Genomic DNA, 26,561 nt, shown 5'->3' on the forward strand with positions numbered 1-26,561 from the left:
TAATTTTACATAACTTCTTAATAGTATGCATTAACTTAATATGACGTACTGGCGTTACATTTTAAAATACTATACAAAATAATTAATCAGAATACTTACTCCTGCTCACTCACGCCAAAGAACTCCCCGCTCAAGCTCGCCGTCTCTGCAAGATTAACGATGGCAGTAATACATATGTACTTGTAAATTCATCAGTGACAAAAAGTGTCAACTCCACTGCTGTTTACCTTCATTTCCTTCCTGAGCCGAAAACTGCTACAGTATGTGTTTGCCCTTGCAGCCATCTAAGTCCCACCGCTGAACGGTCATTGGTTCCTTCTTTCGTGGGTAAGTCGCTCTCTCTCTCTTTCCTTTCTTTTTCTCTCAGAAGCACTGTTCTTCCAGTAACTGATTGAACTAACATGTGAGAGACAGTATGCAGATTTTATTGTGTTATCATTGTGATTTTATGCTGTATTTTGCTTAAAGAGGATGTCGTAAATTGAGGAGAATGAAAGTCCATCTAAAGATTCTCTCTGTTTTTGTAGGTAAATACTTTTTTTCCTGCTCGTACTGCGGTCATTATGCCATGTTAAAACAGGAAATGCATGAACTTTGTGACCTTTGAAGTGAAATATCCTAATGATAAATATTAAGTTAAATAAGTGTTTTACAAACAAACTCATGTAATACATTTTTTTTTTCAGTGTAATTGGATCTTGCCTGAATTATGTGAGCACTTCAGAAAGCATTTAAGACAGTCACTTTGGTTATTAGAGAATGTTTTAAACTAATCTCTTTAATGTGAATGTGAGTGCATCTCAACTGTTTCAGTTGTAGTTATCTGATGTCCGTCTGTATACTGTCTGTCTGTATGAAGTAATGACATTTTTAATTGTGTTTTCTCTAGTTTTGACCGGTGTGTTGATGAAGACTGGAAATGTTTATGAGGGAACAGTGGGTGAATCGGTGGAGATCAGATGTTCATATCGAGAAGACTATAAATATATACCCAAGTACTTTTGTCGTCATCCCTGTTACTCTAATCATGTTCTGATTAAAAGTGCAAAGACTGATCAGGTCGTCTCAGATGGAAGATACTCTTTGATTAATACTGTGAGTGCACGGTTCTTTTCTGTAACCATCAGACATCTCAGACTCACAGACTCTGGTGTTTATTACTGTGGAATTGATAAATGGTTCAGTGATACAAAGAATAAAGTTCATCTGTCTGTCCGTCCAGGTGGGTATTTATGCAAACAGTTTGTGAATAACAGCATATACATTTATCTTCCCAAAGAAAAATTTCACAAAAATGTTAAATTCCCTTTTTTCTATTCTATTCTCAGCAGCTCCTGTGAACAGATCTACACACACCCCTGAAAACACACAAATAACACATATATGGACAACAACACTCACCTCTACAGATACATCCAGTCAGCAAATTAATGATCAGTTTCACAACAATACTTATAAATTAGGTTGTAAAAATGAAAATGTATTCAATTTAGTAAGGAAATTTTGTATTTATTATCATATGTGATTCTCTCTTTTTTTCTCAGTCTCTCTTTCAGATAAATCTGATTCATATGAGCAGTTCTCACCAACATCATCAACAGTCCAGTCAAAGGAATCTACACCACTGGAAATAGACTCCGGTAACGGAGTTATTTTTTGCGTGTATTTTAACACGACAGTTATAATATGTTTGCAGCATTGTATAACATTGTTAACATATTCGAATATTTAATGATTATTCTTTTCTCTTTTTATCTCAGTCAGCATACCTGTGGTGTGTGCAGGTGTTCTGGTGCTGCTGGTGTTTGGGGTTCTTGTGGCGTTAGTGTCTCTCTGCAGGAAAAGATCAGAATTAAAGTCCAGATGTAAGACCGCACACACTCAATAATGAGTTGATAGTTTCATGAAAGACTATCAAATATTTCAAATAATAAGTTATCAAAAAATCCCCATTGCGTCAGTTTTAAAAAATAAAATATTGAGCATGTGTGACTGATGGCTATTTAGCCATGATATCATGTCTTATTTTCTTCAGATCACTGTTGCAATTTAAGTCACCGTGACTGGGTTTTACAGTATCATCATGTTTATGGTCATTTTTCATTTTTCTCTCCCTGAAAATCCAGTTCAGGATTCACCAGATCTCAACCAGGTATAAAAACATCTGCTCTTTATACATACTTTTACCCTAAATTATCAGCATATATGATTGCAAACTGTATGAACTGATCAAGATTATATACATGAACACATTTGCTTTGTTGTAGTAAAGCTAGTTGTTTAATATGATTATGGTAAACATGTTGGCTGTACACTGAATTTGCTAAATATGTTTTGGTATGTCAACACTTATGTCTCTTTGTCTTTCATCAGGTCTCTCAGACTGTATATGATGTTCATCACCTCTATGATGAAATTGTTGCGGAGAACAGTCCGGCTGGTCCAGCTAGAAATGGCGATTCTTCTATTATATATTCCACCGTGCAGCATTGTGATCCTGCACCTCAGAATGATGTGAAAGGTTTGTATTCACGTATCACACACCACTGAGGACAAATGACTGTCGGTGTCATTCTCTCATCAAAGATGCCACTCGAAAAACCCTGTTGACATGAGATTGTGTATCTGATCAGCATGATAAAACCCTCCTGCAAACATCCTGTTGTTAACACATTGGCCATGCTATGAAATTAAACTGCAAAGCTGGCAAAAAAAAGAAAAGAAAAAAAGGGCTATATATTGTTTGGGTATTTATGTAACAGTTTTTCTTTTGTCTGTCTGACTTAACTGAAGATGGGATTAAAGTAGTAAATCTTTTTTCTTATAACGTTTTCTCATTTTAGCCAGATGGTTTGTAATAATATTATAAGACTTCCTTTTGCCCAAGCATCTCTATATTAAACAAATAAAAATAATTTTCTTCAAGAAGAAGAGAGAATGGCTTCATGCTAATAACTATAAAAAAATATATAGATTTTTATGCCAAAAATCATTAGGATATTAAGTAAAGATGTTTTTTTTATTTTTTTTATTTTTTTTGCCAGTTAGTAACCCATACTCGGAATTGGTGCTCTGCATTTAACCCATCCAAGTGCACAGACACAGCAGTGAGTAGGTAACACACACACCATGAACACACACCCAGAGCTGTGGGCAGCTACTTTTTCCAGTGCCCGGGGAGCAATTGGGGGTTTAGTACCTTGCTCATGGGCACTTCACCCATGGGTACTGAAGGTGGAAGAGAGCGCTGTACATTATATATATATATCATAAATATATCAAAACTTAATTTTTGATTAGTAATATGCATAGCTAAGAACTTCATTTGGACAACTTGTTTGCACCCTCAGATTCCAGATATTCAAATAGTTGTAACTCGACCAAATATTGTCCTACCCTAACAAACCATACATCATTAAAAAGCTTATTTACTAAATTTTGCAAAAAAAACAACAACAAAATATGCACTTAAGGCTGGATTTGTGGTCCAGGATCACATTTGTTGCTTTGACACAGAAATGTTTTTAAAAGAAGTGTTGGGTGTTAGCAGTGCTTGTCTGAGTTTAGTTAGTGTGAAGACACTGAAATAGTTTAGGTGTTACAATACTGAGGCTGTTCCTCTTCACAGGGTTTTATCAACCATATCTCTGGAAGAAGCTGCAATTAATCACAGAACACACTGCACTTTTAAGTCTTTGTTTTGTGTTGATTTCAGAATTGTGTGCTGTGCAATATTATGTTTGACTGCATCTGGTTTTTGCGTATAGTCGCTCGCTCTCGCTCTCTCTTGCCTCTAACAACATACAGAGGTTTCTCTCTCTCTCTCTCTCTCTCTCTCTCTCTCTCTCTCTCTCTCTCTCTTTCAGTTCATCTGCCAGCTGCAGTGTGAGAAACAGCAAGCAGAAAACTTCTACTGAGCGTCACAGTTTATTGTTTGTTTATAGTTTCTTTATAAATCCTATATACGGATGTATTAAGATGGAGATTATATCAGGGAGAATGAAAACTCTTATGAAGATTCTGTGTCTTTTCAAAGGTAAAATGTTTTATTTTTCCATTTCTTTCCATTTTCCATTCATTTCCATAATATTTTCTGTTTGATAGACATACCAAATATTGATTATAATGGATTTATTTTGCATAACAATATGATGATCTATAAGTTATATTTAGAAATTTACAGATGAGCATCCCATCCATCAATATAAAACACATAATGCAACTGCGTTTGAAGATTTTTTGAGAACTCTTTTGGATTTTGTTGTCTGATGATTGTTTCTGTTTTTGAAATTTTAATGGGTCAAAATGTATTAAATTATTTTTCTGTAAGTGTTTAACCCAACTGAAAACTGACTGTGTTTTCTCTACGTAGTTTTGACCGGTGTGTTGATGAAGTCTGGAAATGTTTATGAGGGAACAGTGGGTGAATCGGTGGAGATCAGATGTTCATATCGAAATGACAATAAATATACACCCAAGTACTTTTGTCGTCATCCCTGTTACTCTAATGATGTTATGATTAAAAGTGCAAAGACTGATCAGGTCATCTCAGATGGAAGATACTCTTTGATTAATACTGTGAGTGCACGGTTCTTTTCTGTAATCATCAGACATCTCAGACTCACAGACTCTGGTGTTTATTACTGTGGAATTGATCAATGGTTCAGTGATACAAAGAATAAAGTTCATCTGTCTGTCCGTCCAGGTGGGTATTTATGCAAACAGTTTGTGAATAACATAGCATATACATTTATCTTCCCATTTAAAAATTTCACAAAAATGTCAAATTCCCTTTTTTCTGTTTTATTCTCAGCAGCTCCTGTGAACAGATCTACACACACCCCTGAAAACACACAAATAACACATATATGGACAACAACACTTACCTCTACAGATACATCCAGTCAGCAAATTAATAATCAGTTTTACAACAGTACTTATGATTTATGAAAATGTATTCAATTTAGTAAGGAAATTTTGTATTTATTATCATATGTGGTTCTCTCTTTTTTTTCTCAGTCTCTCTTTCAGATAAATCTGATTCATAAGAGCAGCTCTCACCAACATCATCAACAGTCCAGTCAAATGGATCTACAACACTGGATAAAGACTCTGGTAACAGTAATTATTATTTTTTATTTTATTGTACACTCTCTGATTTGATCAATGCACTCACATTGCAAGAAAAACTGAAATATTGTTTAATTATATGATCTTGTTTTTTATTCCAGTCGTTGTGACAGTAGTTTGTGCAGGTGTTTGGTCATTCCTGGTCTTCTGGATCCTTGTGGTTTTAGTGGTTATTTACAGGAGAAAATCAGATGCAAAGTCCAGATGTAAGATTACAAACACACATTAAGACTTGAACAGCATCAGTGCATTGGTTTCACAAACCCAAAAGAGTGTTGATAGTATTAAATAAAAATAAAAAACTCAAGCATTTTTTTTACCATGTTTCCATGATGCTTCCAAACGTCATTCTTCAGTAATGTCTAATTTTCCCTAGGTCTTTGTATAATTCATTTTGTCATTTTAATGATAAATTAAATCTAACAATTTATATTATTCATATTTATATTATTCACACGTTGGTGCTTTGAAACCTCACACCACTGAAGATACCACTCAAGATCCACCAGACTTCAACCAGGCATGAAAACCTCTCTGTGTGGCAGCAAGAAAAATTTCCATCTAAAAAATCTGATAAATGTATCAAAAGAAAAATGACAATAAAAATGATCATCATTGCATGGAAATTTGAGTTTTTAGCTTTGAATGTCGTAAAAGTTAAATATCTTTAAAATGCACTTAGTGTTAAATCTTTACTGTGTGTGAACTCGTTATCTTTTTCTCTCTGTCAGGCTGGGTATGATGGCTGTTGTGAAGAAACAGTGGTAGTCTATAGTTTGGATGATCCACCTAAAGAAGACAGTTTTTCTCTAATCCATTCAACTGTATATTACTGTGATCACATGACTCAGAAACAAAAATAAGAAAAAAAGTAAAAAGTTTGCTAGTAACTTTAGCCATCCATCACTCTGATGACCAAATTCACCTCAGTTCACCATTTCCTGGGGGGCAGATCAGTTGCTCTGCTGCATTCAACTTTGACACTGTTGCAGAGCATTTGTGGTGTAAGTGGCCAAAAATATAACATGTAGCATATGTTTGTGTCTGTCAGTTGCAAACTCAATAAGGAACTTTCCCTTACCGTTGACCTATATAAATATCAGTGTAGCATAGCCTAATTTACTGTCAAATATTACCAAATTTACAGTTTGTTGATAAAGCTTTTCATTTAACAAAGTCAAATTTTATCTCATATAGCATCACTTTTCCACTTGTTCAAAATTAATAAACAAGGATTCTTTTTAAATGGCTTCATAGCATATTGAACTCGCCAAAGAATTTAGATTACATATTTTAGAATTATTTATCATAAAAAAGTAGCTACTTTCCATTAACGATGTCTCTTTAACCCGTTCATGCATGTAAAGTGTCAGACAGGCCAGCCTTCCGCGCGCTGCAATTGATGTTTGCATCCGCGAGAGTTACCGAGGTCTGAGCGCGCGGCAGAGCGGCGGGACACGGTGAGTGAACTGTTAACGAAATCCCGAACCACCGCGACCCTGCACGTCCATTCACAGTTAAATTCAGAGGCTCGCGTACGAGAAGCGAGTGCCTGTGTTGGTTCTCTCAAAGGAACCTCGCGTAACGAACATGCTAACGTGCTAGTGCGAGATAATGAGGCGCAGGCCGGGTGACTGAGCTGAATTAACCCGCTCAGGAGCGCTGCTGCCCGTTGGAGTTCACACGAAACACCGGTGCGTTTACAGGCCACGGTCTCTGCTGTGAGCAGACGAAAAGAAACACCTTAACGGTGAAATATTCGACCTGTTAGCGTTAAATGGGATTACTATGCGCTGGTTAATAAGTTAAATTCTGTGCATTTATACTTAAACTGCGTTTTGTTGCACAAATTAACTCTTGAGTGTGCACACTGCTGGCATAAAGTCTCACTCGACCAGTGACCAAAAGGACATTAGAGCTGTTAGTGTGAAGGAATGTTTCTTGCAGCTGTAGAAGAGATTCAGTCTTATGTTATGATTAACAGTCTTTGGGACACTAATGTTATTTAACCGTCAACCGTCTATAGACATTTGACATCTGTACACCTGTTGAAGTTTTATCTGTATTTGTAAGACTAATAGAATAATATAATTCACTGGTCTGGAGAATGGCAAACTCGTGAAATTGCTCATAGTGATTGACATTTATACCTTAATTTGGACCTGGACGCAGGGCTTTTCCTTATTTTTAATATTCTAGAAATGTATCTTTAATTTATTAAAGTTAATCACAATCACTGAAAGTGTTACTAAGAATACCATTAACCTATTTTCTTATTTACTGAACAAGATGAGATTTTAGGAGGGCAGGGCAGTATGGAATTACTTTTGTGCCAATAAAAATGAATATAATTTATGAAAATATAAATTGAAACTGAGAAAAATGTATTTGAAACTGAAAAATAAATCACAGGCAAAATCTTTTTTTTTTTTTAATACCCTGCATGTTTTGCTAACTGTTTTTAACCTCTTTCTTTCACTGATCTGTACTTACAAATGTGCTTCCAGAGTTTTCATTTACGCCTGTTTCACATATAATCCGTCTGCAGTGCGTCTGCAGTCCGAGTGCGTTACGTATGTGGTTCTGAAGCAGCACGGACTCATTGTGCTTTCACTCAGGACGCGTTTGCAGTCCGCTACTGATGGGTGTTACACTTCAGGGTAGGGTTGCACGAGCCATTTGTAAGTTCTGACTTAAATTAGAACGTTAAGTCCACTCTAGAGACTAAGTACTGGCTAGTTTGTAACTAAATCTATGCATTATTCAGTTGTTCATAAGGCAGGATGTAGTTAATAGTTTGTTTTTTACCCTAAATAATCCAATAGAATCCTTCAAATACACAAGCAGAACTTGCTTTAATATTGTGAATTTCAATTTATCATTCATTGTAACTTCTTTTGCCTCATGTAACTAAAAGTAAAAATTATTTTCCATTTCCATTAAGCAATGCTTAAACTTGAATTGAACATTAGCCTATAGATATGCTATTTTTATATGTAAATAACATTCAGAAACTAATTTGAATATAATGTAAGTATCAATACTTAAAAAAAGAAAAAGAATGGCAAAAGAATTGCCATTTATTTATTATTACTGATTTCATTTGATATGCACAACATGGAACGAAGCACACAGATGCGCTGTACCTGGGGTGTTTGAAGAAGCGCTAAAAAAGAAAGTATGTTTATTCACAATTTTTTCTCTCTAGGCTAAGTTGTAACATGCGTACAGCTGGTGGCTGATGGTCAGTCATACACACACATTAAAAAGTTCCCTACCCACATGAGCTCAATACTGACAAGAAGTTTAAAATAAATACAAAGAAACAGTTTTTTTTTTTTTACTTATCCTATTTATTAATTAAATACAAAAAGTCACTGTCAGGACAGAAAACAAAAAAAACAAATACAACTACTTTACATGTAAATGTCACCATTACCAAAGTTAGAAAAAAAGAATTGGTCATGGCGTACACTAAATTCAACTGTTCAAACAGCGCAGCTGACTCAGAAGAGCATACGCTGCCTGCGTTCAGCTCAGAATCTCCAAAATGGCGCTACAGTGATTTAAGTTTCAATTCAAGTTTATTTGTATAGCACTTTTTATGATACAAATCATAGCAAAGCAACTTTACAGAAAATTAAGTTTCTAAAATATTTAGTAGTAGCTTATAAGTGGTGACTGTCAGTTTGTGCGCGTATGACAGGATTTTTCAGAAAAATTAATACAAGACGTAGTCAGCCAGACGATCAACATTATAAACAGCAATTATTATATGATGCAGTCACACTTGTAGCAATATTTGTTAGTTATGTTTGTTGATTCAGGGTTAGCATCATCTGAGGTCCTCTGAAGGGTCAGCATCATCTCTTCTCAGGTGTTCTGGATCCAGACTGGAGCTTTTATTACATCCCGTGGCAAAACATAGAAACAAAATAGAGACATCATTAGCATAGCTGCTGATCCAACAAAGTAAAATTAATTAGTTTAACCCAAGCTAAAGAATAATAATGCGCATTTGATCAGATACAACTGCAGTCAAAAATTATGAGATGCATTATTTGAATGCTTGGCAAAAGAGATGTGTTTTTAATCTATATTTAAACAGAGAGAGTGTGTCTGAACCCCAAACATTATGAGGAAGGCTATTCCAGAGTTTGGGAACCAAATGCGAAACTGTCTACCTCCTTTAGTGTACTTTGCTGTCCTAGGAACTACCAAAAGTCCAGCATTTTGTGACCTTAGGGAGCATGATGGATTGTAGCGTGGTATAAGGCTAGTTAGGTACGCAGGAGCTAAACCATTTAGCTTTATAGGTAAGTAATAATAATTTGTAACTGATATGGAACTTAATAGGTAGCCAGTGCAGAGACTGTAAAATTGGGGTAAAATGATCATATTTTCTTGACTTGGTAAGGACTCTAGCCACTGCTTTTTGGACTGCCTGTAGCTTGTTTATTGAAAATGTAGGACAACCACCTAGCAGTGCATTACAATAGTCCAGTCTAGAGGTCACGAATGCATGAACTAGCTTTTCTGCATCAGAAACCAGTAACATGTTTCGTAGCTTGGCAATGTTTCTAAGATGGAAGAATGCTTTTTTTGTAACATGGGAAATATGGTTTTCAAAAGACAAGTTGCTGTCTAATATAACACCAAGAATTTGACTGTAGAGGTAGTAACAGTACATCCGTCTAGTTGCAAACTGTAGTCTACTAGATTCTGTGTTCTGTGTGTTTTTTTTTTTTTTTGGTCCAATAAGTAATATCTCTGTCCTATCCGAATTTAATAGGAGAAAATTATTGGTCATCCAAACGTTTTTTTTTTTGTGATTTAACTTTTTTTTATTGATTTTCAATCACTTTACAGAATACCACATAATGCATCTGTACAAATCAAAATTTTCACCCCAATATCAACAACCCCCCCCCACACAAAAAATCCCCACTACAGCTTGAGGTCACTTGGCTATACAATATAATACAATACGTATAACTTCCAACATATAATGGTGAAAAAAGGAGAATAATAGTACTAGTAATAATACAAAATAAATAAAAATAAAAACAGCATGTGAACATGTTTCTCTCCCAAAATTATTATTGCCCCATTTCCAGATAAGAAAAATATCTAGACCATTTCTTATAAAATAAGGGCATAATGAAATCGGAGTATCTAAAACGGTGCAAATGTGTTCATGAACCCTTTTCCAGAAATCCTGAATTTTTGTACAGGACCAGAGGGTATGAGTTAAGTCTCCATCCTCAGTCTTACATCTCCAGCAATATGGTGTATCTTTTAACCCAAGCCTGAACAGTCTGGAAGGGAACCAGTAAAAACGGTGCACTTAAACTGTATACATCTTAAACTGTATAAGGCTTATTTTTGCACCCCTAGATGCCGTTTTGACATTTTTTAAAACTTTTAACCACTCCTCATCATCAAATGTTAAATTCAAGTCTCTTTCCCAAATTTTCTTAAGAGCTAATAACGCTCCATCACCATGATTTTGAATCAGCTAGGAGTAGTATGTTGATGCTTCATGACCCTTCCCATATACTGACATTATCATACAATGAATGTTTGCTGACTTAGAAAGCTGTGTAATAGAACCAAAAGTAGTACAAAGTAAATGTCGTAACTGTAAATACCGATCTAGATATACCATACTGCTGACGTAACTGTTCAAATGACTTCAAACTACCATTTTCATAAAGGTCACTTAATATAACGACACTTTTCTCAATCCATTCCCTCCATAGGAAGGGGACTTTATTAATACACAGTTTAGGAACAAGCATTCGGGTAAGGGTCAGAGCTACGCAGACGGGAAATCTTTACCCAAACTGTATGCAGATGTGAAATAATAGGATGTTTTTTCACCTCGATATCCAGTTTGATGGACAGACACTGCAACAATGAGATCGAAGACAATACAGATTGTTCAATTGTATACCACGGGGGGGCTCGCTCAGGCGGCAGTGACCAATGAGCCAGGTGTCTGAGACTGAAAGCATAATAATAAAATAAAACATTGGGCAGGCCTAAGCCACCTTTCTCGACAGGTCTCTGCAACTTATTAGAGGACGCTTACCATTCCAAATAAAAATCTTACATATTCTGTCAAACTGTTTAAAATAGTAAAGCGGTACTTGTATTGGTAAAGACTGTAATAAATAATTCAATTTTGGCGTACAACTCATTTTAATTACATTGACTTTTCCAGCCATTGACATATGGAGTGTCGCCCCTCTATCTATATCACAGGAAATCTTCCTCATTAAGGGGTCGAAATTAACTCTTACTAAGTCATTGAAATTTGGGGGAAATAGAATTCCTAAATATCTAATACCTGACTTAGGCCACTGGAACATGCCAGGGTCATCCAAACTTTAATATTTTTAACACACTCTGTTAGCTTACTGTAGGTAATTTAGAAGTTTCATCTGGTCTCGTTGAGATATATAGTTGAGTATCATCAGCATAACAGTGGAAACCAATCCCATATTTTCTAATAATATTACCAAGGGGCAACATGTATATTGAAAATAGAAGAGGTCCTAGGACAGATCCTTGTGGCACTCCATATTTTACTGGTGATAAATGACTCCCCATTTAAATAAACAAAATGGTAGTGATCGGACAGGTAGGATCTAAACCAGGGGTACCCAACCCTGCTCCTGGCGATCGACTGTCCTTCAAAGTTTAGCTCCAATCCTAATCAAACACACCTGAAGCAACTAATTAAGGTATTCAGGCTCACTTAAAGGCAGGTGTGTTTGGTTAGGGTTGGAGCCAAACTTTGCAGGACAGTCGATCGCCCGGAGCAGGGTTGGGCACCCCTGATCTAAACCATCTTAGAGCCTGCCCTTGAATACCTGTATGTCATGATCTATTGGTGTCAAACGCAGCACTAAGATCAAGTAAAACTAGCAATGAGATGCAGCTTTGATCTGACGCAAGAAGCAAGTCATTTGTAATTTTAACAAGTGTAGTTTCTGTGCTATGGTGGGGCCTGAAACCTGAAAATTCTTCATACAGAGAATTTTTTTGCAGGAAGGAGCACAGTTGAGCAGGCACAACTTTTTCTACAATTTTAGACATAAATGGAAAATTTGAAATGGGCCTATAATTTGCCAGTTCACTAGGATCTAGTTGTGGTTTCTTAAGAAGAGGCTTAATAACCGCCAGCTTGAATGGTTTTGGGACGTGACTTAAAGATAACGACGAGTTAATAATATTGAGAATCGGTTCTTAGGCTACAGGTAACAACTCTTTCAGTAATTTAGTGGGTACAGGATCTAATAAACATGTTGTTGGCTTAGATGCAGTGATAAGTTTATTTAGCTCTTCCTGTCCTATATTTGTAAAGCACTGCAGTTTATCTTTTTCTTTATCTAAGTGTTAGACGCTGTAGAATCTACATTTGTTATTACATTTTTGATGTTATCTATTTTATCAGTGAAGAAATTCATAAAGTCATTACTATTAAAGGCCATGGTGCAGGTTAAACACCACTGTCGATTAATGGGTACATAAAGCAGTCAAGATATGTATATAAAGTTAGAAATGTCTCCAAAATGGTGTTAAAGTCCAGTTTTTGTAGTTTTTGGTTAGTAACGGTTATTTTTTACGCAATTCGGCGATGACGTCACATGAGGCAGCCGTGGTGGAACGTAGCCTCCTCAGCCTTGCTCAGCTACTAGAACTAGTTCTAACACTGACTATGGCGTCTAACTGGGATGAGGAAGAGGTGGCAAGACCCACAGTTAACATTTATGATGGCCCACAGCCATATAATTTCGAACCGTTTAGACGTGAGAGGGCGAATGAGGAAATACCGAGAGCCGATGGCCGTCAAAGACAAATAAATGCATGGTTAGAGGAGAATGACTGGAGAGTTGCTACCATTTAGAAACCCAGCAATGACTGGAGATAGTAGTCTATGAACAGCAGTGCATACAACAAACTTCTTTTTGCGTTCAGTGAATAGCATCGAGTGAAAGTCAACGTTCTCTTTATATCTAGTGAGAGTGATTATGTCGTTGGCTCAGATAAGTAAACTTAGTCAGACGATCTATAAATAGAAGGCATATTACATTTAATAATTACATTGAATAATCACCTAGTGTTTATTTATAAGCTTTTACCTCTTTCTCCGGTGAAAATGTTGTTTGCAAACGTATCTGACGCCGAGTAGGCTGGTCATGTCTTCAGTGTGATTATTGTTGATAGTGCTAAGCAGATGTAACGTGCCTTACGCAGCATCCTGGATTTGAGGCATGCTGCCTGAATCCGTTTGTGCTACACATAGCATACTCACACTTCAGGCAGGATCATGGTCCCCTTCAAGCCAGCACGCACGAGTATGTTCATGGTTTATGTTTACTTTACCAATCTTTTTACACTGAGTCCTTTGAACAACAGCTAATTGGTGTCAGGAGATGTGTTGCATACACAATAAACATGCATAAGAGACAGGCTTAAAATGACGTTTACAACTTACTTACAGAGTTTTAAACTTAAAAATCTTTCCTACTTATTCCTAGGCAATACCGGTACACTGCGTACAGACAGGCTATACGATGGGCTTATGGAGTTTTAGGCAGGAGTATAAGGAAGCCTATACCCTCTTGTGTGGTTTCAACCATCAGACAAAAATTCCAAAGTGGTGACCAGACCTATCAGGGCTTTCAATGGCCTCGTTTGGATGAAAATGAATAAAAATAATTGCTTATTCTGTTGTGATCACCCAATTACCCTTAAAATGTTATAAAGTACACAGAACACACGGATTTTGATAAGAAAAAACTGTTTATTTGGCATTTCTTGTAATGGTTACTGAACATTTAAACATTTACTGAACAAAGACACAGGTTGGAAGTAAACAAATCTATATAAAAAAAATGGTTAGGCACAAAACCTACAAGGAACACTGATGAAGGGCTAGAACTGAAACGTTTGCACATTGTTTCTTTTGCCTGCAATATTGTGGTCTTACCTGAGGGTCAACTGATCTTTCTCTTTCACACACATACACACACACACACACACACACACACAGTGATGCATGCAAAAGCACATCAAGCAGACACACAGTGAGCCCCCCACCCCACACACACGCACACACAGTGATGCATGCAAAAGCACATCAAGCAGACACACAGTGAGCCCAGACAACACCGCACACAGAGGTTGACAAGGCACAGGTAAAATGATTGGTAAATTATTTTTAATTACATACAACAAATTCCATGCAAATAACAGACAGAGGAGCAGACATGCAGCATGCAGGACCCCTTGAATGGGGTACAGCGACAATTATTGCCACAAAGACGAAAAAAAGTAATTTTGTGCAAAGTAAAACCAAAGCAACAGCACACAAAGAAAAAACAAAACATGCAGCATGCAGAGCATTCAAAATGGTATATATTGGTTTTAAATTATCTCACTTGTGGTGGGGGTCACAAGTGTAAGGTGGCTCCTCATCAAACAAGTCCTCCTCATCCTCCTCATGCATCGGCTCTTCGGGCGCCCATGATAATTCACTGATGACAGAGGCATTATCATCTTCATCTGTCTGTTCTGGACTAGCGAGGGGAGTGGAGGTTTGTGGGCTAAATGACGTCTGTGTGCCCACACTGACCATCTTGGGCTTCAGGTTAACCTGCACAGCTGTGGAGAGGCAGTAAACATACCCAGACATGTGACAATTATGGCAAATCTAAGCGGCTATGTTTTGGTGTAGGCTATGTATTAATTTAATCAATGTGTATGGAAATGTCCTGCTTGCATAGATACTGGCAATGTTTTAGACAGAATATCTACCCCTTAAAATACCCAAGATTTATCGTGAGACCATCGGGGGGGCTTCAGATAACACTGTGTCTCAGCGTCAGAAGTGGAGGAGGGCAAGGGCTGATCCCCAGTATCGACACTCTCCACAGTGTCTACACTGTCCACGGTCTCCTGCTGTGAGACGTCTGTCAACATCTTGCGAAAACAAATATAAAAAAGGGGTCAGCGAAATGCAAGGGTGTAGTGGTGAAATAAGAGGTGGGTACACTATGAATACTTAGATCAGTGATTAGCAACCAAGGGTACACAAGCACATTGCAGGGGTACATGGAAACATTTAATCATTTATTTTCAACTTGGAAGTACTAAGAATTATTTACTTATCATCTTTGAAATGCCAAGACGATAAGTAAATATTCCCAGTCATTGCATAAGTTCATCAATAAATTGGGACGTGTGTGCTACAACTAGTTTCCCAGTGGAAACAATAACCTATGGCACAGCTGTACCAAAATCAAAACTGTGAGTGGGTGAGAAAAAGGCTAAGAGGGTACACAAGAGAAAAAACTTAGATTACAGTACAGTGGACCCTGATATGCGCTACTCAATGTTTTAAAAAATACATAAAAGACATTCAGAACATATTTGATGATGTTGAAGGTTACTGTTAAATGTTTACACCAATACTAGTGGTAATAGATGTCTAGAGTATATGTGGTGCATAAACTCTATGAGGTAGTGAATTTACTGAGAGGTAGCTAAACTCTGAAGTGAGAAGTGGATAAACTGTTTCTGACATTTCAGCGGTGGGTAAACTGCGTTTACTTGCGTTTAGTCCCCACTACAGCCCTGGCGACACGGTCACGGTCAAATATATGTGAAAGAGAACCGTAGCAGACTAACACAAAACGCAAACACACTATTGTGAAAGCCGCTTGATGATCATCACCACTGATCCAAACACTAGCCATGAAGCTTTCATGACGATATGGACATTTACTACAGGGCAATTTGGTTTTGGCTCATATTCGTGAATCACGAAATATGCTCTTCTAACGTCTGAGTGATCTTGTTTGTAGTGGAGGCTGTGTCAAAGGGAACATACACACAGAGCTAGCTAACACGCAACTTGTAAACATTAACGTTAGCATGATGCTTACCGTGGCAATAGCTCGCTTGCGGCAGACGGTGGTGTCTCTTGACCTCGGGACAGGGCAAGCAGAGAGGTTTGGATTCACAGACGGCACGGCGGTAGGAATTTTCTCATTCTTTAAACCAAGTGCGACCATCTTGGCGTCCCCTGAGTGGTAATCCTCCTCGTTGAAATGCGCGCTGCATATTCTCGAGTAGGCGGTGACAGAGCTAGCTGAAAAATCTGCCCGCCTAATCTTGACAAATTGAACCCAGCTTCGGAAGATCCCTTTGTCCTTAGGGAAACAATGGACCCTATGTCCAGTTTTGCTGGAGTTCTTGCACCCGGCACAAACACAGCGATACACCATTTTATCTATTTATTATCTACTCTTTCTCTAAGCTATCTGTTATGCTATGCTATGCTATCTCTCACTATCTATCTATTTTATGTTATGTTATTCTATCTATCTATCTATCTATCTGTCTGTCTGTCTGTCTGTCTGTCTATCTATCTCTATATCTGTCTATTTACTTATATATCTGACACTGTCACTCTTTCACTAGCTGCTACTCTCACTACTCGTCTCACTCTCTCTCAATGGCGGGCTTTCGTCTGCTAGCTAGTGCCTCATGTGACGTCATGGAATGCATGCGGGAGAAATAAGAATCATCGCTAACCGCTAAAATATCACCTACTTTTCCTTATTATATTTCTTTTTTGTAATACTTTACAACATCAAATACAATGGATAACTGTTTAAATGTTTATTACCAACTAGAAAAGTGTAAAAAAAAAAAAAAAAAAAAACCTGCACCATGGCCTTTAAACTTTGATGGAATATTTAAATCAGATGGTGTCTGGTTCTTTTTTAATTTAGCCGCTGTGCTAAATAAAAACCTTGGATTGTTTTGGCCCTGGCAGTTTTTAGGGCCTGTCTATAGCTGGACATACTGTTTTTCCACACAATTCTAAAATCTTCCAAGTTCATTTTTCTCCATTTGCACTCAAGACTATGAGTTTCTTTCTTGAGAGTGAGTATTACTGTTATACCATGGCATACAGACTGGATCTGGTGGCTACGGTGACCTCCGAATAAGAGAGAAACAGACAAATATTAACGTAGATGCCATTCTTCTAATGATGTAGCAAGTACATGTTATGGGAAGTGTTCCCGGTTCTGGTTTACCTAATTAATGCAGCCTAAAAATCCTTTAATGGATTTGGATATAAAAGCATATTAGTATGTTATGTGTAAGCCAGGTTAAAGAGATGGGTCTTTAATCTAGATTTAAACTACAAGAGTGTGTCTGCCTCCCGAACAATGTTAGGTAGGTTATTCCAGAGTTTAGGCGCCAAATAGGAAAAGGATCTGCCGCCCGCAGTTGATTTTAATATTCTAGGTATTATCAAATTGCCTGAGTTTTGAGAACGTAGCGGACGTAGAGGATTATAATGTAAAAGGAGCTCATTCAAATACTGAGGTGCTAAACCATTCAGGGCTTTATAAGTAATAAGCAATATTTTAATATCTATACGATGTTTGATAGGGAGCCAGTGCAGTGTTGACAGGACCGGGCTAATATGGTCATACTTCCTGGTTCTAGTAAGAACTCTTGCTGCTGCATTTTGGACTAGCTGTAGTTTGTTTACTAAGCGTGCAGAACAACCACCCAATAAAAAATTACAATAATCTAACCTCGAGGTCATAAATGCCTGGATTAACATTTCTGCATTTGACATTGAGAGCATAGGCCGTTATTTTTTTGAGATGGAAAAATGCAGTTTTACAAATGCAAGAAACGTGGCTTTCTAAGGAAAGATGCATTCCATTAGTTTTTCAAATTGGTGTGTTTCACCGGGCCGCAAAGAAATATAGAGCCGAGTATCAAAATGCATAACAGTGAAAGCTAACACTATGTTTCCTGATGATATCTCCCAAGGGTAACATATAAAGCGTGAAGAGAAGCGGCCCTAGTACTGAGCCTTGAGGTACTCCATACTGCACTTGTGATCGATATGATACCTCGTCATTCACTGCTATGAACTGATGGCGGTCATATAAGTACGATTTAAACCATGCTAATGCACTTCCATTAATGCCAACAAAGTGTTCAAGTCTATGCAAAAGAATGTTGTGGTCAATTGTGTCAAACGCAGCACTAAGATCCAATTAAAGTAATAGACTAATAAGAGCAGATCATTTGTAACTCTAAGGAGAGCAATCTCTGTACTATGATATGGTCTAAATCCTGACTGGAAATCCTCACATATACCATTTTTCTCTAGGAAGGAATATAATTGTAAGGATACCACCTTTTCTAGTATCTTGGACAGAAAAGGGAGATTCGAGATTGGTCTATAATTAACTAGTTCTTTGGGGTCAAGTTATGGTTTTTTGATGAGAGGCTTAATAACAGCCAGTTTGAAGGTTTTGGGGACATATCCTAATGACAATGAGGAATTAATAATAGTCAGAAGAGGATCTATGACTTCTGGAAGCACCTCTTTTAGGAGCTTAGATGGTATAGGGTCTAACATACATGTTGTTGGTTTAGATGATTTAACAAGTTTATACAATTCTTCCTCTCCTATAGTAGAGAATGAGTGGAACTGTTCCTCAGGGGGTCTATAGTGCACTGTCTGATGCGATACTTCTCTAAGTTGCCGGGGACGGGCGAGCTCGCTGCCGACCGCCCGCTATCTGGAGGGGCGGCTGCCGTCCGTGAGGGAGTGGAGGAGACGGCGCCGTTCGCCAGAGAGCCGGAGCCTGCTGCCGTACGCCTGAACGGGGAGGAGCAGGGAACGGGGGACTCCTGCCGGCTGCTCAAAACCGGAGGAGCCGTCGCCGTCCACCGGGCGGCGGAAAAGTGTCGTGCCGTCCACCGAGGGCCGTCCAGTGCCACCGCCAGGCACCGCGGAGGAGTTCGCCCAGCCGGTGGAGGGACGAGCAGCAGTGCGTCTGGGAACCGGAATTTTTTTTTTCTCTCCCCTCTCTCGTCTCTGTCGCTCCTCCTTCCATCTCCTTTTCTCTCGCCTCGTCTGTCCTACCCCCAGGTTCCCGCAGGTCCCCGTGAGCGGTCCCCCCCAGAGGGGGGGGGGTGGGGTGGGGAGTAGAGCGCAGTCTCGTGGGTACCCCCCGGCCTGCGAGGGGCGATGGGGGTATGTGGCGAGTGGGGCGGGGCCGAGGGACGTGGGAACAAGGAGGGAGGCCGGCAATGATTGGGCAAATCAGTGGCACCTGCGGCCCACCGCCGGTCTCGAGTCCCAGGTAGGAGATGGAAGGATATAAAACTGGAGCGACGACAGTGAAGGACGAGATAGGACCAGGCCTGAGCTTTTAGTTGTGTTTTGATTTTTATTTGAGCGCACCAGTCGTCCGTGAGGGGCTGGTGTGCTGCTTTGTTTATTTTTGTAATTAAAATGTCCTTTGATTGTCTGATGGTTCCCGCCTCCTTCTTCCCGATGATTATTAGAGTTTAAATCATTACAGCATCATTTGTATTATCAGCGTGAATATTAAAATCTCCGACAATAAGCCCTTTATCAACTGTAACCAAATCGCCAAATTCTTTTAGGAATTTCTGTATACGGCCCTGGTGGTCTATACACAGTAGACCGAGCAAGAGATACAATAGATTTCTTTTGCATATCATTAAGCAGAAGTATTTCGAATGAGTTAAACCTATATCCTGTTTTCTGGGTAACATTGAGAATATCACTATATATTGTTGCAACACCTCCGCCACGACCAGTCTGACAGGGCTCATGCTTATAACAGTAGTTTGGTGGAGTAGACTCATTTAGACCAATATAATCACTTGGTTTTAGCCAGGTTTCAGTAAAGCAGAGTACATCAAAACTATTATCTGTGATCATTTCATTTACAATAACTGCTTTGGGTGTGAATGATCTAATGTTTATGAGCCCAAACTTTAAAAATTGTTTTCGTTCATTTATTTTACCTTTTTCTGGTTTAAACACAATAAGATTTTTTGTAGATCCTACATTTAATTTATATTTTGACCCCACTATTCTGGAAACACACACAGATTGGACAGCGCAAGTACTTCTATCATTTAAGCGGGTAGAACAAAAGTCATCATAATAGTTATTTGAGAATTGGTTTACCAGTCATATGGAGCGAAGTGTCGAGCTCACAGAAGGGGATCTCACAGAGAGCGCACAAGTACTGGATTGAGCACTTGAATGTTTCAAATTGTAAGACTCAAAAGCATGTGCAAATGATACATTCCGTCATCTGTCTCGAGCATCTGTCACACTGAAATACTTGTTGGAATTTCCCACGTTGCAAGCATGGAAACGGGAAATTAGTCAAATTATGTCCAATCCAACACCGAAATTCAAGCTCTGCATGTATATGCATGTCATATATTCAGACGTCAAGAAAGTCTCAGTCCAACCATGCAATCAAGGTTGACAACCCTGGCCATAACACTTAGCATATGCACTTAGACCATCAACTGTCTAGTTCCCCAACTGTCTAGTGAAATGATCACAGATAATAGTTTTGATGTACTCCGCTTGACTGAAACCTGGCTAAAACCAAATGATTATATTGGTCTAAATGAGTCTACTCAACCAAACTACTGTTATAAGCATGAGCCCCGTCAGACTGGTCGTGGCGGATGTTACCCAGAAAACAGGATACAGGTTTAACTCATTCGAAATACTTTTGCTTAATGTTACACTCTCAGATATGCAAAAGAAATCTATTGTATCCCTTGCTCGGTCTACTGTGTATAGACCACCAGGGCCATATACAGAATTCCTAAAAGAATTTGCAGATTTGGTTACAGTTGATAAAGGGCTAATTGTCGGAGATTTTAATTTTCACGTTGATAATACAAATGATGCATTAGGACTTGCATTTACTGACCTAATAAACTCTTTTGGAGTCAAGCAAAATGTCACCGGGCCCACTCATCGTTTTAATCATACACTAGATTTAATTATATCGCATGGAATCGATCTTACTGATATCGTACCTCAAAGTGATGATGTTACAGACTATTTCCTTGTATTGTGCATGCTGCGTATCACAGATATTAACTATATGGCTCAGCGTTACCGTCTGGGTAGAACTATTGTTCCAGCCACCAAAGACAGATTCGCAAATAACCTGCCTGATTTATCACAGCTGCTATATGAAACCAAAAATACACATGAACTGTCACAACTGGGGAAGTCGTGGGCTAGTGGTTAGAGAGTTTGACTCCTAATCCTAGAGTTGTGGGTTCGAGTCTCGGGCCGGCAATACCATGACTGAGGTGTCCTTGAGCAAGGCACCAAACCCCCAACTGCTCCCCGGGCGCAGCAGCATAAATGGCTGCCCACTGCTCCGGGTGTGTGTTCACGTAGTGTGTGTGTTCACTGCTGTGTGTGTGTGCACTTTGGATGGGTTAAATGCAGAGCACGGATTATGAGTATGGGTCACCATACTTGGCTGAATGTCACTTTCACTTCACTCACAATTAATGATCACTTAATTCTGAAAAATTCAAACAATATGAAAATTACAATTGTGGCTTGTTGTCAACAGATGTCAATGGAACAGACCTAAAATCTAATTTCACAAAGAATGTTCTTGCAGCCAATCGTTTTTATCATGCTGATTATTTTGTTTAGTTATTTTATTTATTGAGTAAAAGATGAGAGAATTTGTATTTTTGGGTAAACTATCCACTTAATCTTATGCTGTAAGTACAGATCAGCGAAAGAAAGAGGAGAAAACGGTTAGCAAAACATGCAGTGTATTAAAAATAAAGACAAAGATTTTGCCTGCTATTTATTCATTTATTTTCACAGTTTCAACGACATTTTATTCAGTTTCACTTTATCACTTTATCAAACTTATTCAGTTTCTTGAAAGTTTACAGTAATTCCATAGGACAGGATGATAAGGTAGTTAACTAGTGGACGGTTTTGATGTATATGGGACTGTAGTTTAAAGTCACCAAGAAATCATGATGATATTTAGGGAATATTTGTTTTTCATAAATAATTATTGCATGGATTGTGCACTCCCAACATTTCTTCTCTGATGCTGGATGGGACATTCATTCCTCTCCTCCAGTGACGTATCTCTCAGATGCGATCTCTGCAATTATATTAGGAACCAGCAAACAATTCCTGGTGGACAAAATCAGCTAGGCCTAACGCCTCCTATATTTTCCTTAGTCTAAGAGCCATTTTTTCATCTGATATTCATCACACTTGAGGAGAAAATTTTCACAAAATTTTCATTTAATGCTGGCTTTAATTTTCCTCAGTGTTCAGAATGTTTTAATTGAGCATCTTTTTCTAGATTCAGTTGCTTCAGGCTGAATGAACTGGTGCATTAGCATGGCACTGGTTGGATCTGTGTGCAGTAGATAATCTTTTGTTTGGACATTTGGATGCATTTGTATCCTTGATCATAGTGGAATTTAAAGTGCACTCTGAATGATCTTAAATAGCACTGTAAAGCATTTGCTTGGAATGTGTATAGCTGTAGTGACAATGCTTCAAAGGAAATTCATTTAAATAAGCAATTTATCAATGCATTTTACCATGCAAAATTTATAACTAAAGCATGCTATTTAAACTTGGTATGAAATGGAAGTTATGTTCATCTTTTCTTTTGTATTGTGTGAGAGAGGGTGGGTCTTGATGTGTTACATCTGGAAATCGTTGCTGGAAGTGGGTGGAGGATTATTGTGCCTCCGTCACGCTGGCACACAAAGAATTTTGGGTCATGGTGACTTCAGAGCAACACAAAAAAAATCTAAAATGGTAAAATAATCTAGCCAGCAGGGTGCTGTATGACTTCATACCTAGTAAGCCATGAAAATCTAAAAAAAGTGGTATAATAATGGTTATCATTAATGGTACTGGAAACTTCAGTGTATTAACCTTGTCCTAAGAAAACCAAAAGCCTGTTGAGAGCTTTCAAACCTTGCACTGATGAATGAAATGTGTGTGTATGTGCTCTGGTTGAATCTAACAGGCCTCAACAGAGAGACCCACCATGCGTGAATATAAGCTTGTGGTCCTGGGCTCTGGAGGCGTGGGGAAGTCTGCACTGGTAACTTCAGCATTATTAAAGTCTGCACATTACTGCATTATAAATGGCCATTGTATACAGTATCTGAATGTGTATGTAGTGTTTTTCCCTCTAGTCTGTATTTATTCAGGATTTGTTTAAGTTTGATTGAGATTCTGGTCTTTTACAGACAGTTCAGTTTGTACAGGGAATATTTGTTGAAAAATATGATCCCACAATAGAAGACTCGTATAGAAAGGCAAGTAAACCACTTTGGTATAGCTGAATTAATATTCCATATAGGATTATACACTAATGCAGTACTGACTCCCTCTTTTTATGTTTTTTTTTTTTTTTTTTCAGCAAGTTGAGGTTGATGGGCAGCAATGTATGCTAGAGATCCTGGACACTGCAGGCACAGTGAGTTTAATTTGATGCATGAACTCATCTTGCCACTTAGTTAATTAGTCTTCCACGTGAACTCAATAGATTATTGATTGTTTGCCTGCAGGAGCAATTCACAGCGATGAGGGACCTGTACATGAAGAATGGGCAAGGTTTTGCTCTGGTTTACTCCATCACAGCACAGTCCACCTTCAATGACCTGCAGGACCTACGAGAGCAGATTCTAAGAGTAAAGGACACAGAGGATGTGAGTCACTTTTAATAATAATTTATTAACAGTATTATTAGTGGTGCTAGCTTTTGCAAAACACAAATCATACTTTTTTAATAACAATTAATATATGTTTTTTATTTTGTAAAGTATAACCAGCAAGTTCTAACCAGCAAAGGCAAAACTAATAAAGCAAAAAAACTAATTTAATATTACTGAGACAAGAGCTTAAAGACATCCATGAAATTTGCAGATGCTGTATTCACACTTTGGCACACCACACTACATTACCAGTGCACCCACATTTTTTTTCTTTTCTCCACTCTTCAGTGTCACATGATCCCTCAGAAACTAGTCTAATATGTTGGTGATCAAGAAACATTTCTTGTTATATCAGTGTTGAAGTGTTGTGCTACTTAATTGTGAAAACTGATACATTTTTGTTTCAAGATCCTTTGAATAGATCATTGTTTCAAAGACCAGCTTAAATTGGATTTTTTGTAGCATTATACACATCTTTACTCCAACTTCTGAACAATTTAATGCATGCTTGCTAAATAAAATCATTAATTGTTTTTTTTTTTTTTAATTGCATTGACCCCAAACATTTGAACAGTACTGTGTATATGAATCCATGCTACATGAGCACGGGACATGTTTTGTGCCTCAAAATAAGACACTGATCTTTTAAAAATCAATCAAGCTAAAATTAAAACCATGTTTCTTTTAACTGTCAGTGTGTGGTTCCTCATTTAAGCCAGATGCAAACACAGTACACACACTCATCTGATATCTCTCTCTGCTGTATAGGTGCCAATGATCTTGGTTGGAAATAAGTGTGATTTAGAGGATGAGAGGGTGGTTGGGAAGGAGCAGGGTCAAAATCTTGCTCGTCAGTGGAGTAATTGTGCCTTTTTAGAATCTTCTGCCAAATCAAAGATCAACGTCAATGAGGTGAGTCAGTTTAAAAAAAAAAAAGCACATGCACAAGGTTACATATGTACAGTCCTCTAAGAAAAGTCCTTTGTGTTTTTGTTTGCGTATATCAGATCTTTTATGACTTGGTAAGGCAGATAAACAGAAAGACGCCGGTGGAGAAGAGAGCGAAAAAAAAGTCAAACTGCATTCTGCTGTAACAAACTGCATCACCGCAGCAGCTCTGAGCCAGGTAGACAATCAGAAGTTCATTAGGAATCATTACATGCTCTTTTAAGAACTCCTTTCATCTATAATCAGTGGTAAAGATTTCATCCTGTGTTTTTTCCATCATTAGTGTCTGCTAGGGATGCACAAAATACTTATTGAATGATAACTGCTTGATTAAACGGTTAAAAGCTTTTTTTGTAATTAAGAGGCTGTTTTAAGCTATGAATATTGCAGGATGTTTTAATGTTATGGAGACCACGTGTGTTAAAAAGATCAGTGAAAATTTGATTTCTCATGTCATGACCCATTTAATATCACTGGATATTTAATATCTGTGGAGATACCTGGAGAAAGCTATCAAATGAGCATTCCCGTTCATCTTATTGGCATTATTTGCATTTTGCTCCAACATAAAAAAACAGCACCACTTGCTGGAGATTCAGCATTGTTGCATTTAGTGCAAGACTTCTATGTCCTGGGATTCTAAACCAACTTTTTGGTTTAGCAGCTCTGCGAAGGGGTTACTTGAGATGAATGACATGATTTCTTCCTTCTTTCCTTCTTTTTAGATTGCCGAAATGAAGAACTGTTGCCCAGCTGGCCAACATTCTGTTCCTCTCTACAGTTATTGGCCAAACAATTATTAACACCAGACTCCTCAACTAAAACACAGACTTGAAAGAAAAAAAGAGAGATGCAGCCTCTGCCTTTTCTTCCAGAACAGTCTTGAAAGATTTTTTCCCCCGCTCCTTGATTACCAGTTTTTTTCTTTTTCTCCCCTGAAGCAGATTCCACAACAAGTATCTGTGTCTGGAGCAGAAGCTCCGTCTGTGACATGGTAAAGTGGGGTTAGACACTCTGGGAAAGGTTTCGGGACTTTCTTAATGCCTACAGAGAGAATGGGGACATTTCAAAAACATGCTGTTGTTTGTAAAATGACCAGAATTTTTTTTTTTCCCATAATGTTTTGACTATCACTAATCATTTGTATAGAGAAGAAGCGGCCCTTCATTCATCAAAACATTTTCCTGAGTGACTTTTGAACACTGCTTTCATATTCCCTTTAATATGCTTCAATCTGTATTTCCTTTAATCTAAACAAACTGTGAAAAATTACAAATGTTCTTTTTTCTTTTGGTGGTAAGGTTAAGATGAGCAATTTGGATCTGTCTATCTTCAAGATAAAGATATTTTTTGCTGAAGCCAATGCATTTTTTTTCACAATCAAAATGTCATTAATATTTCCAGTTTTTAAAGATAATTAACTTTTAGTATATATTTGTCCCTTGGTTGTATTTTGCGGTAGGCTGTAGCTCAGCCTGGGATAAATATCAGCCGTTTGTGCCTGAGCAGGAGAAGGATGAATTCAGATCTCTATTGCAGAGATGACTTCTCCTCCGATAACCGTTAAACCATTAATCAATAGTCAGTACTTGTCACTTCATTTGCCAAGTTAAATCAGTCTTGATGTGTCAGATATTTTATTTTAGCCTTCATTGTTCTGCTCCATGGTTTTGTTGAGCATTTTAAAGTGTCTGGCTGGCTTTTGGTTTGTTTTTAAAAGTAATGTGTGCTTTATGATTTTATTTTTTACATAGATTTAAATAAATGTATTTCATAATGATGTGATGTTTTATTTGTATTTTTATATTACCATTCCTTACCAACATAGACCATTATAGAGAAACTGTTTT

The 26,561-nt window shown here is 37.9% G+C and overlaps 2 protein-coding genes across 3 annotated transcripts; both read left to right on the forward strand.

Moving 5' to 3' along the window:
* Positions 1-178: 178 nt before the first annotated feature.
* Positions 179-2,909, forward strand: LOC132115176 (CMRF35-like molecule 5). Of its 2 annotated transcripts, none has more exons than XM_059523571.1 (7): positions 179-527; positions 890-1,222; positions 1,329-1,418; positions 1,545-1,640; positions 1,761-1,865; positions 2,127-2,152; positions 2,374-2,909. In XM_059523571.1, exons 1-7 carry the CDS (start codon positions 491-493, stop codon positions 2,548-2,550), a joined length of 864 nt encoding a protein of 287 aa, XP_059379554.1. In that variant the 5' UTR covers positions 179-490; the 3' UTR covers positions 2,551-2,909. The 2 variants fall into 2 exon arrangements, with proteins under 2 accessions (XP_059379554.1, XP_059379555.1); XM_059523572.1 differs by having other exon boundaries at positions 1,557-1,640.
* A 3,532-nt stretch (positions 2,910-6,441) lies between these two features.
* Positions 6,442-26,491, forward strand: LOC132114505 (ras-related protein Rap-1b-like). The gene is made up of 8 exons (XM_059522653.1): positions 6,442-6,590; positions 23,070-23,147; positions 23,296-23,368; positions 23,473-23,525; positions 23,617-23,757; positions 24,532-24,675; positions 24,771-24,889; positions 25,437-26,491. Exons 2-7 carry the CDS (start codon positions 23,091-23,093, stop codon positions 24,855-24,857), a joined length of 555 nt encoding a protein of 184 aa, XP_059378636.1. The 5' UTR covers positions 6,442-6,590; positions 23,070-23,090; the 3' UTR covers positions 24,858-24,889; positions 25,437-26,491.
* The last annotated feature ends 70 nt before the right edge of the window (positions 26,492-26,561 follow it).

The sequence above is a fragment of the Carassius carassius genome, chromosome 34 (genome assembly GCF_963082965.1).
Source record: "Carassius carassius chromosome 34, fCarCar2.1, whole genome shotgun sequence".
Taxonomy (NCBI): domain Eukaryota; kingdom Metazoa; phylum Chordata; class Actinopteri; order Cypriniformes; family Cyprinidae; genus Carassius; species Carassius carassius.